The sequence below is a fragment of the Mobula birostris genome, chromosome 10 (genome assembly GCF_030028105.1).
Source record: "Mobula birostris isolate sMobBir1 chromosome 10, sMobBir1.hap1, whole genome shotgun sequence".
NCBI classification, from domain to species: domain Eukaryota; kingdom Metazoa; phylum Chordata; class Chondrichthyes; order Myliobatiformes; family Myliobatidae; genus Mobula; species Mobula birostris.
Window position 1 is genome coordinate 40161547 of NC_092379.1, and position 14665 is coordinate 40176211.

The following is a 14665-nucleotide window of genomic DNA, read 5'->3' on the forward strand; positions in this document are numbered from 1 at the left end:
GTGTTGAACAAGTTGCCAGCACAAGTGGTGCATGCGAGCTGGATTTCAACATTTAAGAGGAATTTGGATAGGTACGTGGATGGCAGGGTTTGTGGGGGGGTGGGGGTGCGGCTATGGTCCCAGTCCAGGTCAATGGGATCAGGCAGTTTAAATGGTTTTGGCATGGACTAGATGGGCCAAAGGGCCTGCTTCTGTGCTGTAATTTTCTGTGACTATGCATCAGACCTTCAGGGACCGAGGGGCAAGATATTTTTGTAGGTGAACATGAGCCAAGTAGGATATAAATCATTTGTACATCTCTGTTCAGACTCAGCTCACTGGGCATCCTCACTGGCTGCTCCAATCACTAATTAACTGGAGACGCTGTGGCATTAGCGCTGTGGTAAAACCCCACCCACTGGAGCCCCTCCTAAAGGACCAGCTGAGGCCCAAATACTGACTTGCCAGGATATGCCATCACGCTCTCTCTTTTCAGTGTGGTGTTGGGGCTTGGGGTGTATCTCTGTTGTTTGTGGAGCAGAGGTAGAGGAGTCGGATCTCACTGCACCAACCTGAACCCCTGTCCTGGTGCAGGCCGATGAGCTCTGCACTCACGGCACGATATTTAGGGAGTTTGTGCTGATTCTCCCCCGAATCAACAACAGATCAGCTGCTCATTATCATACTGGGTCTTGGTATGGGACACCACTGTGCAGAAGTTCGCATCCTGACCCTATGACCCCTGGCTCTAGTACAGTCCAAACGTTCATCAGTATCACTCGTGTGATATTGAATGGCTCGGTCTCCATTGCTCTCACGGGCAGAGAATTCCAAAAGGGGATGACAAGAGTCTCTAGTCCACCCTGAGTGTGAGTGAACTGACCACTCTGCCAAGTCTTGTGCTGGAGTCTCTGGAGTTGGATACAAGTTGCTGAGCCTCTCCCAGAGGCAGGAGAGCTACCAACAGACTCGCAGTTGACCAGGCAGACTCAAATGAACTGTTCCGAATTACTGCCCTGTAACTATTGACAAATATTTTTGTTATTTTTCAGGATACTGAAGGTGGAGGAATTGCAAATGGGAATCTCCGGAGTAACATCACACCGAATCTGCAGCCTCCCTCGGTTCAGCAGAACTTGAACACCAGCCACCATTAAATATGGAAGAAGATCTGCCTGTGTGTTTCACTTCTGGGCTCAGGATGTCGGATCGCAGGCAGTGAGACGCTGGCAAAGGGCTGTTGCAGAGCGCTGACTGCGACACAGCTGGAGAGACGCCACGCTGATTAATGTGGGCACCCGCTTATTTACGGATTTTCATGAACCCGTTTGCAAAGAAAGCTTGTTAGTTTTCTGTAAGTCTCTGAAGGGGGCAGTGGGTCATTTAGTGCGGACTGGAAATAGAATGTCAAGTACAACCGGAGACCGTGTGTGACACACTGGGGGGGGGGGGGGCGGGAGGGGGTGACTTCACCTGATCTGTGACCGGGGATGCGCTTGCCAGTGAAACGATTTCATTGTTCGGACTGCAAGTTATGATGTGATCCATTGCCCCGCTAAGATCGGACACTTACACCGGCTTTTTTTTCCAGCATTCTGTCATCATTTTTACTGACTGACCATTGAGTTCCTGGGGAAGCATTGTCACCCTCTTCAAGACACATGGAGGGATTCAGTCACTCCTCCTTGCTGGTCAGGCACCGGCGGGTTCGCTCTGGGCAGAGGCTGTTCTCCTGCTTTGAGTGTGGCAAAGGGTTCACTCAGTCATCTCACTTGCTCTTGCACCAGATAGTTCACACCAGGGAGAGGCCGTTCATCTGCTCTGTCTGTGGGAGGGGATTCACTCAGTCATCCAACCTGCTGACTCATCAGCGAATACACACCGGGGAGCGGCCCTTCGGCTGCTCTGACTGCGGGAAGCAGTTCAGTCGGTCGTCCAGTCTGCAGTCACACCAGCGAGTTCACACTGGGGAGAGACCATTCACCTGCTCCGAGTGTGGGAAGGGATTCACTCGGTCATCAAACCTGCTGACACACCAGCAGATTCACACTGGGGAGAAGCCATTCACCTGCTCCGAATGCGGAAAGGGATTTACCCAATCTTCCAAACTGCTGAGTCACCAGCGAGTTCACACCGGAGAGAGGCCATTCACCTGCTCCGAGTGTGGGAAGGGATTCACTCAGTCGTCAGACCTTCTGTCACACCAGCGAATTCACACTGGAGAGAGACCATACACCTGCTCTGAGTGTGGCAAGGGATTCTGTCGATCTTCTGACCTTCTGACACACCAACGGATTCACACCGGGGAGAGACCGTACACCTGCGCCAAGTGTGGGAAGAAATTCACTCAGTCATCCCACCTCTGGAGGCACCAACGGGCTCACACTGAAGGGAAAGTTTAAATGTTCAGTATGTATGGGGGACATTTAAACACGGCCGCCGCTGAGATAGCGGTGAGTTCACAAGTGACTGCAGGAACTGATTCTGCAGTTGTTGCTGCTGTTGATCACATCCAGGTTTGGACCCTGGTTACTGGGCACATTTGGGTTGTTTCCCCTGGAACTGCAGGTACATTTGTATTCTGCATCAATTATAAATAAAGCTGTTCTGTGTGAATGAACTGGGCTTGAGGAGGATGGGGAGAGACTTCGAGGGGATGCGGACAAGCTGAAGGGACGGGCAGGAACATAGCAGATGGAGTCGAATGTGGGGAAACGGGAGGTTATCACACTCAGTGGGAAACTCCGGATGTTAAAGGGATCAGGGATTGTCAGGTGGGAGCTGTGAGCTTGTTGGTTGGTGGCGCAGGTGGTTGGCCTTTACCCATTGTACAATGGTCACACAAAGCAGGAGTGCAGCCCATTGCAGGTTCTGCAGCATCCGTGCAGACAGGAGGTGTGAGGCAGGACTGGGAGAGGCTTCACCTTGATACCAGTGTGCTACACTCTCTACACAGGGTGTCTAATGCATACAAAAAAAAATCTTCCCTTGGGTCTCCTTCGAAACTTCTTCCTTTCACTTTAATTCTACGCCACCTTGTTTTTTATTCCTCTACCATGGGGTAAAGATTCAGACTGTTGACAATGAGCAAGCCTCTAATAATTTTACACTTCTCCGTCACGTCACACCTCAGCATCGTTTTGCTCCAGATATCCCCGTCTATCCAATCTCTCCACGGAAATAAATATTTCTAACCCAGGCAATATCTTGCTGAATCTCCTCTGCACACCCTCCAGCTCAACCACGTTCTTACCATAGTCTAGCAACCAGAATTGTACAGAATATAACAACTGCACACTTGGCAGTGTTTTGTAAAGTTGCAATCTGATGTCCCAACTCTTATCCTAAATGCCCTGACCTAGGAAAGCAACCATGCTATATTCCTTCACCACACTGTGCATGTGCTGCACCTTTCAGGAAACTGTGGACTTGAACCCTAAGTTCTCTGTTCATCTGTGTTCCTTAGCAACATACTAATTACTGTCTACATTGATCTTTCTGCAGGATCGCTCCCTTGTCCACTCGTTCCCTCCCCACTGATCTCCCTCCTGGTACTTATCTCTGCAAGTGGAACATGTACTGCACCTCCGCCCTCACTACCATTCAGGGCTCCAAACAGTTCTTCCAGGTGAGGCAACACTTCACCTGTGAGTCTGTTGGGGTCATCTGCTATATCTGGTGCTCCCGGTGTGGCCTCCTGTATTGCGGTGAGACCTGACATAGACTGGGAGACTGCTCCACCGAGTGCCTCACTCTGTCCGCCAGAAAAAGCGGGATCTCCCAGTAGCCACTCAGCTTAATTCCACTTCCCATTCCCGTTCCGATATGACTATACATGGCCTCCTCCACTGTGGTGATGATGCCACACTCAGGTTGGAGGAGCAACACCATGTATTCCATCTGAGCAGCATCCAACCTGATAGCATGAACATCGATTTCTAGAACAACTGATAATTGACCCTTTTCCTTCACCATTCCCCATTCCCATTTCCCTCTCTCACCTTATCTCCTTACCTGCCCATCACCTCCCTCTGGTGCTCCACCATTGTCCCCTTCTTCCATGGTATTCTGTCCTATGAGATTCTTCATTCTCTAGCCCTTTATCTCTTTCATGAATCAACTTCCCAGCCCTTTACTTCACCCCCCTCTTCCTCTCCCAGTTTCACCTACCACAATATACTTCTTTCTCCCCTCTCCCCCCAGCTTCTTACCCTGACTTCATCTTTCTTGCCAGTCCTGATGAAGGGTCTCAGCCCAAAACGTTGACTGTTTAAGCTTTTCCATAGATGCTGCCTGGCCTGCTGAGTTCCCCCAGCACTTTGTTGTTGACTTGCTTCTTGTTGCTTGGAATGTGGCTGGCTCATTGGAGCCGTGAGGCAGTGGCTCCACTGGCTGTGGCACTATGGTCATGGAGGAATTTCAATACACAGGTCGATTGGGAAAATCAGGTTACTGTCACTTTGCTTGTGGTTGAGTCCGCTAGGGAAAAGGGAATTGTAGATTGAGGGTTGTGTAATGAACCAGATTTGATGAGGGAACTTAAGGCAAAGGTACCCCTGGAGGCAGTGATCATAATATGATAGATTTCACCCCACAGTTTGAGAGGGAGAAGTTAAAGTATTATAGTGGAGTAAAGGGAATTACAGAGGCATGAGAGAAGAGCTGGCCAAAATTGAGTGGAAGGGGACACTAGCAGGGATAACAGCAGAACAGCAGTGGCTGGTGGTTCTGGGAACAATTCGGAAAGTGCAGAGTAGGTGTATTTCCCAATGAAGAAATATTCTAAAGGGTGCATGAGGTAACCAAGGCTGACAAGGGAAGTCAAAGACAGCATGAAAGCTTATAATATAGCAGGCATTAGTGGGAAGACGAAAGATTGAGAAGCTTTTAAAATCAACAAAACAACATTTTTTAAAAAATCAATGAGAGAAGAGATGATGGTAAGCTAGCCAATAATAAGAGAGGATAGCAAAAGTGTTTTCAGATATGGAGAGAGTAAAAGAGAGGTGGGAGTGGATATCAGACCGCTGGAAAATGACACTGGAGAGGTAGTAATGGGGGACAAAGAAATGGCAAGCATACTTAAAAAGTAGCTTGCATCAGCCATCACTGCGGAAGACACCAGCAGTATGCCTGAAATTCCAGAGTGTCAGGAGGCAGAACTGAGTATAATTGCTATTATGAAGGAGAAGGTGCATGGGAAGCTGAAAGGTCTAAAGGTGAATAATTCACCTGGATCAGATGGACTGCACCCCAGGGTTCTGAAGGAAGTAGTTGAAGAGACTGTGAAGACAGTACTAGTGATCTTGCAAGAATCACTAATTTCTGGAATGTTTCTGGAAAACTGGAAATGACATTCCACTCTTTAGGAAGTGAGGGTGGCAGAAGACAAGAAATTATGAGCCAGCTAGAAAGGCCTCAGTGGCTGGGAAGATGTTGGAGTGGATTGTTAAGGATGAGGTTTCGGGGGACTTAGAGGCACATAATAGGCCAAAGTCAGCATGGTTTCTTTGAGGAGAAATCTGTTGGAATTCTTTGAGGAAATAACAAGCAGGATTATGAAAGGGAATCAGAGACTGTTGTGTACTTGGATTTTCAGGCCACACATGAGGCTGCTGAATAAGATGAGCCCATGGCTTTACAGGAAAGATACTAGTGTGGGTAGAAGATTGGCTGACTGGCAGGAGCCAATGAGTGGCTGTAAAGGGAGCCTATTCTACTTGGTTGGCTGCTGGTGGCTAGTGGTGTTCCGCAGTGGTTGGTGATGGGACCGATTCTTTTCACATTACATGTCAATGATTTGGACGATAGAATTGATAGCTTTGTAGCCAAGTTTGCGGATGATGTGAGGATAGGTAGAGCTGCAAGGGAGGAAGCATGGAGTCTGTAGAAGGACTTGCACTGATGAGGAGAATGGGCAGATGGAATACAGTGTGGGGAAGTGCATGGTCATTCAATTTGGCAGAAGGAATAAAGACATAGACTATTTTCTAAATGGACAGAAATTTCAGAAATCCAACATGGTAAGGGACTTCGGATTCCTTGTGCAGGAGTCCCTGAAGGTTATCTTGCAGGTTGAGTCAGTGGGTAAAGAGGGTATATGCGATGTTAACATTCATTTCGAGAGGACTAGAATATAAAAGCAAGGATGTAATGATGAGGCTTTATAAGGCATTGGTCAGACCACACTGGGAGAATTATGAACAAGAGGAAATCTACAGATGCTGGAAATCCGAGCAACACACACAAAATGCTGGAGGAACTCAGCAGGCCAGGCAGCATCTATGGGGGGAGAAAAGTACAGCTGGCGTTAAGGGCCGAAACATCGACTGTACTTTTTTTCCATAGATGCTGCCTTGCCTGCTGAGTTCCTCCAGCATTTCGTGTGTGTTGCTGGGAGAATTATGAGCAGTTTTGAGCCCATTATCTAGGAAAGGATGTGCTGGCAGAGGGGGTTCACGAGAATCATCCTTGGCTTGACAGGGTTAATATTCTAGGAGCGTTTGGTGACTCTGGGCCAGGACTCAGTGGAGTTTAGAAGAATGAGGCTGGATTTCGTTAAAGCCTATCGAATATTGAAAGAGCTGGATAGAGTGGATGTGGAGAGGGTGTTTTCTATAGTGGAGGAGTCTCAGACCGGAGGGCACAGCCTCAGGATAGACGGACGTTGCTCTGGAATAGAAATGAGGAATTTCTTTCGGCAGAAGGTGGTGAATCCATGGAAGCCATTGCCTTATTCCGCCCCTGTAGAGACAAAGTCACTGGGTGATTTATGCACCCATGCAGAGCGTATCAATGTTTATCAACTTTGTCTCTACCCTGCCCTTAAGTTCACCTAGTCCATCTCTGACACCTCACTCCCCTTTCTCCATCTCAGCAGAAAAACTGTCAACCGACATCTTTTGTAAACCTACTCATTCTTACAGTTATCTCAACTTTACCTCTTCCCACTCTATCTCCTGTAAAAATTCCCTTTTCTGGGTTTCTTCACCTCCTATTCCCAGGCCGCAGTTATCCGTTCCAGGGCATCTGAGAACAGGAGTTTTCCTCCCTCGGCTGTTGATGCTGCCCTCACCTCTTCACCTCCATTTCTTATTCATCTGCGTTCACCCCATCTTCCCACCATCACAATAGTGGTAGAGTTTCTCTTGTCCTTACCTACCACCCCACGAGCCCCCCATTATGTCCCACTTCTGCCATCTCCAAAAGGATCCTACCACGAAACATATCTTTACCTCTCCCTCCCTCTGCTTTCCACAGGGATCACTCCCTCCCCAATTTCCTTGACCATTCATCCCTCCACACTGAGCTCTCTAATCTCTTTTCTGGCACTTACCCCTCCAACTGGCACTGCTACACCTGCCCGTGCAGCTCCTCCCTCACCTCCATTCAGGGTCCCAAACAGTCCTTCAAGGTGAGGCCACACTTCACCTGCGGATCTGCTGGGGTTGTCTATTGATCCCAGTGCTCTTGATGCGCCCTTCTCTACATTGGTAAGACCCATTGTAAATTGGAGGACTGCTTCGTTGAGCAGCTCTGCACCATCTGCCACAAGCAGGAATTCCCAGTGGCCAAACATATTAATTCAGATTCTCATTCCAGCTTGTCAGTCCATAGCCGCCTCTTTTGTCAAGATGAGGCCACCCTCAGGGTGGAGGAGAACCTTGTGTTCCATCTGGATAGCCTCCAACCTGATGGCATGAAGATTGATTTCTTCTCCTGCTAAAGAAATTGCACCCACTCCTCTATTCCCCACTCTGTTTACTTCTCACCTGCATATCACTTCTTCCTGGGTCCCCTCCTCCTTCCCTTTATCCTGTGGTCCACTCTCCTCTCCCATCAGATTGCTCCTCCAGCCCTTGACCTTTCCTGCCCACCTGGCTTCACCTGTCACCTTCCAGCCAGCCTCTTTCCCCTCCCCCCACATTTTTGTTCTGGCATCTTCCCCCTTCCTTCTCAGTCCTGATGAAGGGTCTCGGCCTGAAACTTTAACTATTTATTCTTTTCCATTGATGCTGTCTGACCTGCTGAGTTCCTCAAGAATTTTGTGTGTGCCATTGGTATAGTTAAAACCGAGGTTGATTGGTTCTTGATTAGTAAGGGTATCAAAGGTTGCTGGGGAAGGCAGGAGAATGGGGTTGAGAGGGATAGTAAATCAGCCATGATGGAATGGCAGAGCAGACTCAATGGACTCAATGGCCTAATTCTGCTCCTATGTCATATGGGCTTTTACATATTGCTTGTCAGTCTGCTTATGTGTAGTTTTCATAAATTCCACTGTATTTCTTTATTTTCCTGTAAATGCCTGCAAAAGAAAAAAGCATCCCAAGGTAGTAAATGGTGACCTACAAGTACTTCGATAATTAATTTTCTTTCGCTCTCCACTTTGACGTTGATCAGTGTTGGAGCCTTAGCTTCTCAGAGCCTGTGGTCATGACCTGGATTTAGTGATCGGCTGTTTTGTATTCGAGTGGCCTGACGATACAAAGCAGTTTGAGAACATAAAACGTGAAGAGGACACAAAAGATGTCCTAGAAGATATAGACAGGTTAAGGGAGTGGGCAAATGATAAGGTGTGAGGCTTGGGATGGGAAATCAAAGCAAACATTCTGTGTTGGATCCTGATGCTTTTGCGACTCAAAGATTCATCGGGAGTCAAGAGTGAGGCTTTAAGCCTCACTGATTGGATGCGGTTAGCACCATGTTATTGCAAGCCTGGGACGTCGGAGTTTAATTCTGGCTCCATCGTTAAGGGGTTTGTATGTTTTCCCCGTCACTGTGCGAGTTCCCTCCGTGTGCGCCAGTCTCCTCCGTGTCCTCCAGTTTCCTCCCAAAGTGCAAAGACGTAGCGGTTAGTAGGTTAATTGGTCATTGTAAATTGTCCTGTGATTAGGCTAGTGGTGGGTTGCTGAATGGCACAGCTATCGGGGATGGAAGGGCCTGTTTTGTGCTGTATCTCTAAATAAAAAATAATTAATTAATGTTGTGTCAGTCGCTGTCATTATAACCTTGTTGATAAAACGACTCTCCTGTCCAATAGGATTGCAGACCGAGCACACACACGGATACACAGAGTGTACTGTCATTGTGCAGAGTTACATTGCAAGTGTCTTGGAAGCAGAGGAGGGGTGATGGTAACGTGTGTGTTCCAGGGTGTTCTTCCTGGAAAACACTTAGTATTACACTTTCTACATAAAATGAAAATGCTTTGTCATTTGCCAAGAAATGTATATTGAATATACTTTAATTCTAAAGTTTAAAAAGTATTCCCACTTAGATTTCCCTAAACCTATGTTCTCTAGTTTGAATTTAAAAACGCAAACACGAGGAAATCTGCAGATGCTGGAAATTCAAGCAACACACATCAAAGTTGCTGGTGAACGCAGCAGGCCAGGCAGCATCTTTAAGAAGAGGTACAGTCGATGTTTCGGGCCGAGACCCTTCGTCAGGACTAACTGAAAGAAGAACTAGTAAGAGATTTGAAAGTGGGAGGGGGAAGGGGAGATCCAAAATGATAGGAGAAGACAGGAGGGGGAGGGATGGAGCCAAGAGCTGGACAGGTGATTGGCAAAAGGGATATGAGAGGATCTTGGGACAGGAGGTCCGGGGAGAAAGAAAAGAGGAGGGGGGGAAAACACAGAAGATGGGCAAGGAGTATAGTCAGAGGGACAGAGGGAGAAAAAGAATGTGTGTATATAAATAAATAACGGATGTGGTACGAGGGGGAGGTGGGGCATTAGCGGAAGTTAGAGAAGTCGATGTTCATGTCATCAGGTTGGAGGCTACCCAGACGGAATATAAGGTGTTGTTCCTCCAACCTGAGTGTGGCTTCATCTTTACAGTAGAGGAGGCCGTGGATAAACATGTCAGAATGGGAATGGGACGTGGAATTTAAATGTGTGGCCACTGGGAGATCCTGCTTATGTTTATGCCAGCCTCTCATATCCCTTTTGCCAATCACCTGTCCAGCTCTTGGCTCCATCCCTCCCCCTCCTGTCTTCTATCATTTTGGATCTCCCCCTCCCCCTCCCACTTTCAAATCTCTTACTAGCTCTTCTTTCAGTTAGTCCTGACGAAGGGTCTCAGCCTGAAAAGTCGACTGTACCTCTTCCTAGAGATGCTGCCCGGCCTGCTGTGTTCACCAGCAACTTTGATGTGTGTTGCTTGTTTCTCTAGTTTGACTCATCTCTGCTATGGGTTCTATTGTAGTATGCCCTATCTTTACTACGGATTACTTGCTATCTGTTGAAAGTGTCCTGGCTGCTTGCATATAGCAATTCAAATGCACAGGAATGTAGGGAGCTTGTGGACTCTGTCCAATGCACCTTCAACACATCCCTCCCCATATCATCACATTACAGTAATACATTAGAAAGAGTGCAATCGGGATTCACCAGGATTGCCTGATGTTGAGGGTTTTATCGATCAGGGATGGGGTGTCTTTATTCTCATTGGATCTTGAAGGTGTTTCTTCCTCAATCAACATTACATATTATGTCATCACAAACGAGAAATTTCGCAGATGCTGGAAATCCAAGCAACACCCACAAAATGCCGGAGGAACTCAGCAGGCCAGGCAGCATTTATGGAAAAAAGTAAACAGTCGACGTTTCGGGCCCGAGACCCTTCAGCGGGACTGCCGTACGTATTCAGTTGTCACATTGTTATTTGTGGGAGCTTGCCGTGTGTACTGTCTGACCTTGTTCAGTCATTCATTATGTGCCGTTTCCCGTGACGTGGACGATCATGGTGTTGACCATGATTGTGCTTGGAAAATGTTTCTACGGTGACAGTTCGCCATTGCCTGTACTGGGCAGTGTCTTTGCAAGGCAGGTGACCCCAGCCATTATCGATAGAGTGGTCGCATACCCAGTACTTGTGGATATGCACCAGTTGACACGGCCACTCACCACATCACATGTGACCCTGATCGCGGGGCTAAGCGGGTGCTAGGCCTGCAGGCTACTATGAAGCAGTAAGGAAACTGGAAAGCAGTGGAAGGTGGAATTTAAATGCAAGTCTGCAACGCTACTCAGGAATAATCGGGCAGTTTTAGGAGTCAGGGGTGCGGGCACCGGACGTGACGTAACAAGTGGCAGAGCGCTGGGCTCCTAAGTCCCCAAAAGATGCCTTCCCCATCCCCGGTCCTTCACCTCATATATCAGTCCCAGGGCCTTTACGCTCGGACCCCACGGGGTGGCAGGTGCGGGCAGCTGGAGTAGAGTGGTTGCTCTCACCTTTGGAATTGTGGGTAATGAGACTGCCATTGATTCTCCTGCATCCGGCCCATAGATACACAGAAAACCTACAGCACAATACAGGCCCTTCCGCCCACAAAGTTGTGCCGAACATGTCCCCATCTTAGAAATTACTAGGGTTCCCCATAGCCCTCTATTTTTCTAAGCTTCATGTAACTATCCAAAAGTCTCTTAAAAGACCCTATCGTATCTGCGTCCACCACCGTTGCGGGCAGCCCATTCCACGCACTCACCACTCTCTGCGTAAAAAATTTACCCCTGACATCTCCTCTGTACCTATTCCCCAGCACCTTAAGCCTGTGTCCTCTTGTGGCAACCATTTCAGCCCTGGGAAAAGGCATCAGACTATCCACACGATCAATGCCTCTCATCATCTTATACATCTCTATCAGGTCACCCCTCATCCTTAGTCGGTCCAAGAAGAAAAGTCCGAGTTCACTCAATCTGTTTTCATAAGGCATGCTCCCCAATCCAGGCAACATCCTTGTAAATCTCCTCTGCACCCTTTCTATGGCTTCCACACAAGTTAAGCTCGATTTCAGCATTTAAGAGAAGTTTGGATAAGCACATGAACAGTAGGGATATGGTCCTGGTGTAGGTCAATGGGAGAAGGCTGTACTTTTGTATATGACTATGACTAAATGGGCAAAGAGTCTGTTTCTGTGTTGTATTTTTCTATAACTCTATGACCCTATAACTCCCACTATTGGAAACATCCTCCCTACGTCCATTCTATCTACTCCGTTCAGTATTCAGTAGATTTCAACGAGATTCCACCTCATTCTTCTAAACTCCAGCAAGTACAGGCCCAGAGCCATCAAAATGCTCCTCACACATCACCCCTTTCATTCCCAAGATCATTCTCTGAAATCTTGCCTGGACCGTCTCCAATGCTAGCTCCTCTTTTCTAAAATATGAGGCACAAAACTGCTCACAATACTCCAAATGTGGTCTGATCAATGCCACAGAGGTATAGAAAAATACCACACAAAACCAGGACCAGCTTGCGCTGGCAGCTCATTCCACACTCTCACGTCCTTCTAGTGAAGAAGTTTTCCCTTATAAAGCCTCAACATTACATCTTTGCTTTTATATTCTGGACCTCTGGAAAAGAATGACAACATTACATTTGACTTCCTTACTACTGACTCGCCTGCAAGTTCACCTTTAGGGAATCCTGCACGAGGACACACAAGTCCTTTTGCACATATGATTTCTGAGTTTGCTCCTCATTTAGAAAGTAGTCTATGCCTTTATTCCTTCTACCAAGTGCATGACCATACATTTCTCCATGCTGTATTCCATCTGCGACTTCTTTGCCGTTTCCTCCTCATCTGTCCAAGTCCTTCCACAGACGTACGTTCGCACTAGACCGGATAAATCTGTAACTGAAGATTTTTCTCTTCATTTTGACCGCCCCCCCCCCCGGCCCCGTCCACACTGAAATGGCGTTTTCCTCCCCCGAAAACGGAGCTTTTCTAAGACACTCTCCAGAGTGTTTAAATCTGAAAACGCCGGCTGGCCGTTGTAGTGTGTACAGGGTAACCGGCGTTTTCAAAATTATCCGGTCTAATGTAGACGTAGCCTCAGCTGCGTTAACACCACTTGCCCCTCCACCTGCCTTTGTATCATTCACAAGTGCAAATTAAGTATTCTAGTTCTTTGAGAATTACTTCCACTGTTAAATATAAACAAACATTAACTTTGTCATGTGAATTTAAATAAACTGTAGGTATGTTCATTTGACAGAGTTAAAATTCTAGTACAGCAGCAAAAGAAGAAATCTTCATCCAATATAAACAAATGTTAATTCTTTCCACTAATGTTGGTGTACCTTGCACAGATATGCTCTCTGTTCCAATACAAATAACTGCTGGATTAATTTAATGTCATGCCACCTTGGGGACGAATTGCCATCAGGCGGGTTTCAACAAGTTACCTTCTGGAGCTTTCTCTGCCCCTCTCCATGGCAGCAGTGTAACCAGGGGCAGCTACTCTGTGGCCAAGGCGGGCAAGGTTTATTTTATAAGATATCAGCAAAACTAACAAAAAGATACTGCGAGGACAGAAATGTTATTCACAACACACTGGGGGAACTCACCAGGTCGGGCAGCATCCGTGGAAACGATCAGTCAACGTTTCGGGCCGGAACCCTTCGTCAGGACTGAAGAGGGAGGGGGCAGAGGCCCTATAAAGAAGGTGGGGGAGGGTGGGAAGGAGAAGGCTGGTAGGTTCCAGGTGAAAAACCAGTAGGAAGAAAGATAAAGGGGTGGGGGAGGGGAAGCAGGGAGGTGATAGGCAGGAAAGGTGAAGAAGGAATAGGGGAAAACACAATGGGTAGTAGAAGGAGGCAGAACCATGAGGGAGGTGATAGGCAGCTGGGGGAGGGGGCAGAGTAAAATGGGGATACTACCCATTGTGTTTTCCCCTACTCCTTGACCTTTCCTGCCTATCACCTCCCCCACCCCTTTATCTTTCCCCTTACTGGTTTTTCACCTGGAACCTACCAGCCTTCTCCTTCCCACCCTCCCCCCACCTTCTTTATAGGGCCTCTGCCCCTTCCCTCTTCAGTCTTGATGAAGGGTTCCAGCCCGAAATGTTGACTGATCACTTCCACGGATGCTGCCCGACCTGCTGAGTTCCTCCAGCGTGTTGAGAGTGTTGCTTTGACCCCAGCATCTGTAGAGTATTTTGTGTTTACAGAAATATTATTACTGTGGGAAACATAATCTTTCAGAAATAAAGCAACAATTGGATTCAAAGAATTACCAAAATCACTTTTCATCAGGAAATTGCATTAAGTCTGATCCAGAATGATAAAATGAAAAAAATTATACTTATTGCAGGATGTCTGTTGAAACTAAATTCAGTCCTAATAGCAACAAGCATTGGACTCTTCAAGGCAAATTGGTTACCTGGGAAATGGCAGAAGATCATATTACTTTAGAAAATTAGGAGAGAAATTTCTAAGTTCCTCTGAGTGAATAAAACGTGTTCAATTGCTTCTTTTCATTCCCACTAGAGTTGGGCAAGAATTGTATTTATTCCTCCTGATTTCCAAATAGCACAAATAATTCTGTCATAGCAATGGTGCTGAAGATCAGAATCAGCTGTTCTTAATCATCTGAACACTAGAAATGAATAGGCCCATGAGCAGATACTTTAGAAGTTAATTGTTAGTGGGATTTCCAGACAAAGCAGAACTCTGGATACACAAGTCTGGAGAGGTAACGGCTGGAGCCACGAATCAGACTGGAAAAGAGGACTGAGTTAATAAAGAAACTCTTCTCATCTGCGTACGAGGCCATTTAGCTGGACAGGATGATACGTGAAGAACTGGATTGTAAACTTTAACCATATTTTTCTTTGGTAGATTAATTTATGACTTTAAATTGTGTGTTGGAGACCCTTTCTGAATTATTTCACAA

At 47.0% G+C, this 14665-nt stretch overlaps 1 protein-coding gene across 1 annotated transcript; it reads left to right on the forward strand.

Annotated features, from left to right (window-relative positions):
* The first annotated feature begins 1446 nt into the window (after positions 1 to 1446).
* LOC140203956 (uncharacterized) lies at positions 1447 to 8935 on the forward strand. Its single transcript, XM_072270150.1, has one exon. It carries the CDS (start codon positions 1641 to 1643, stop codon positions 2379 to 2381), a length of 741 nt encoding a protein of 246 aa, XP_072126251.1. The 5' UTR covers positions 1447 to 1640; the 3' UTR covers positions 2382 to 8935.
* Positions 8936 to 14665: the final 5730 nt, after the last annotated feature.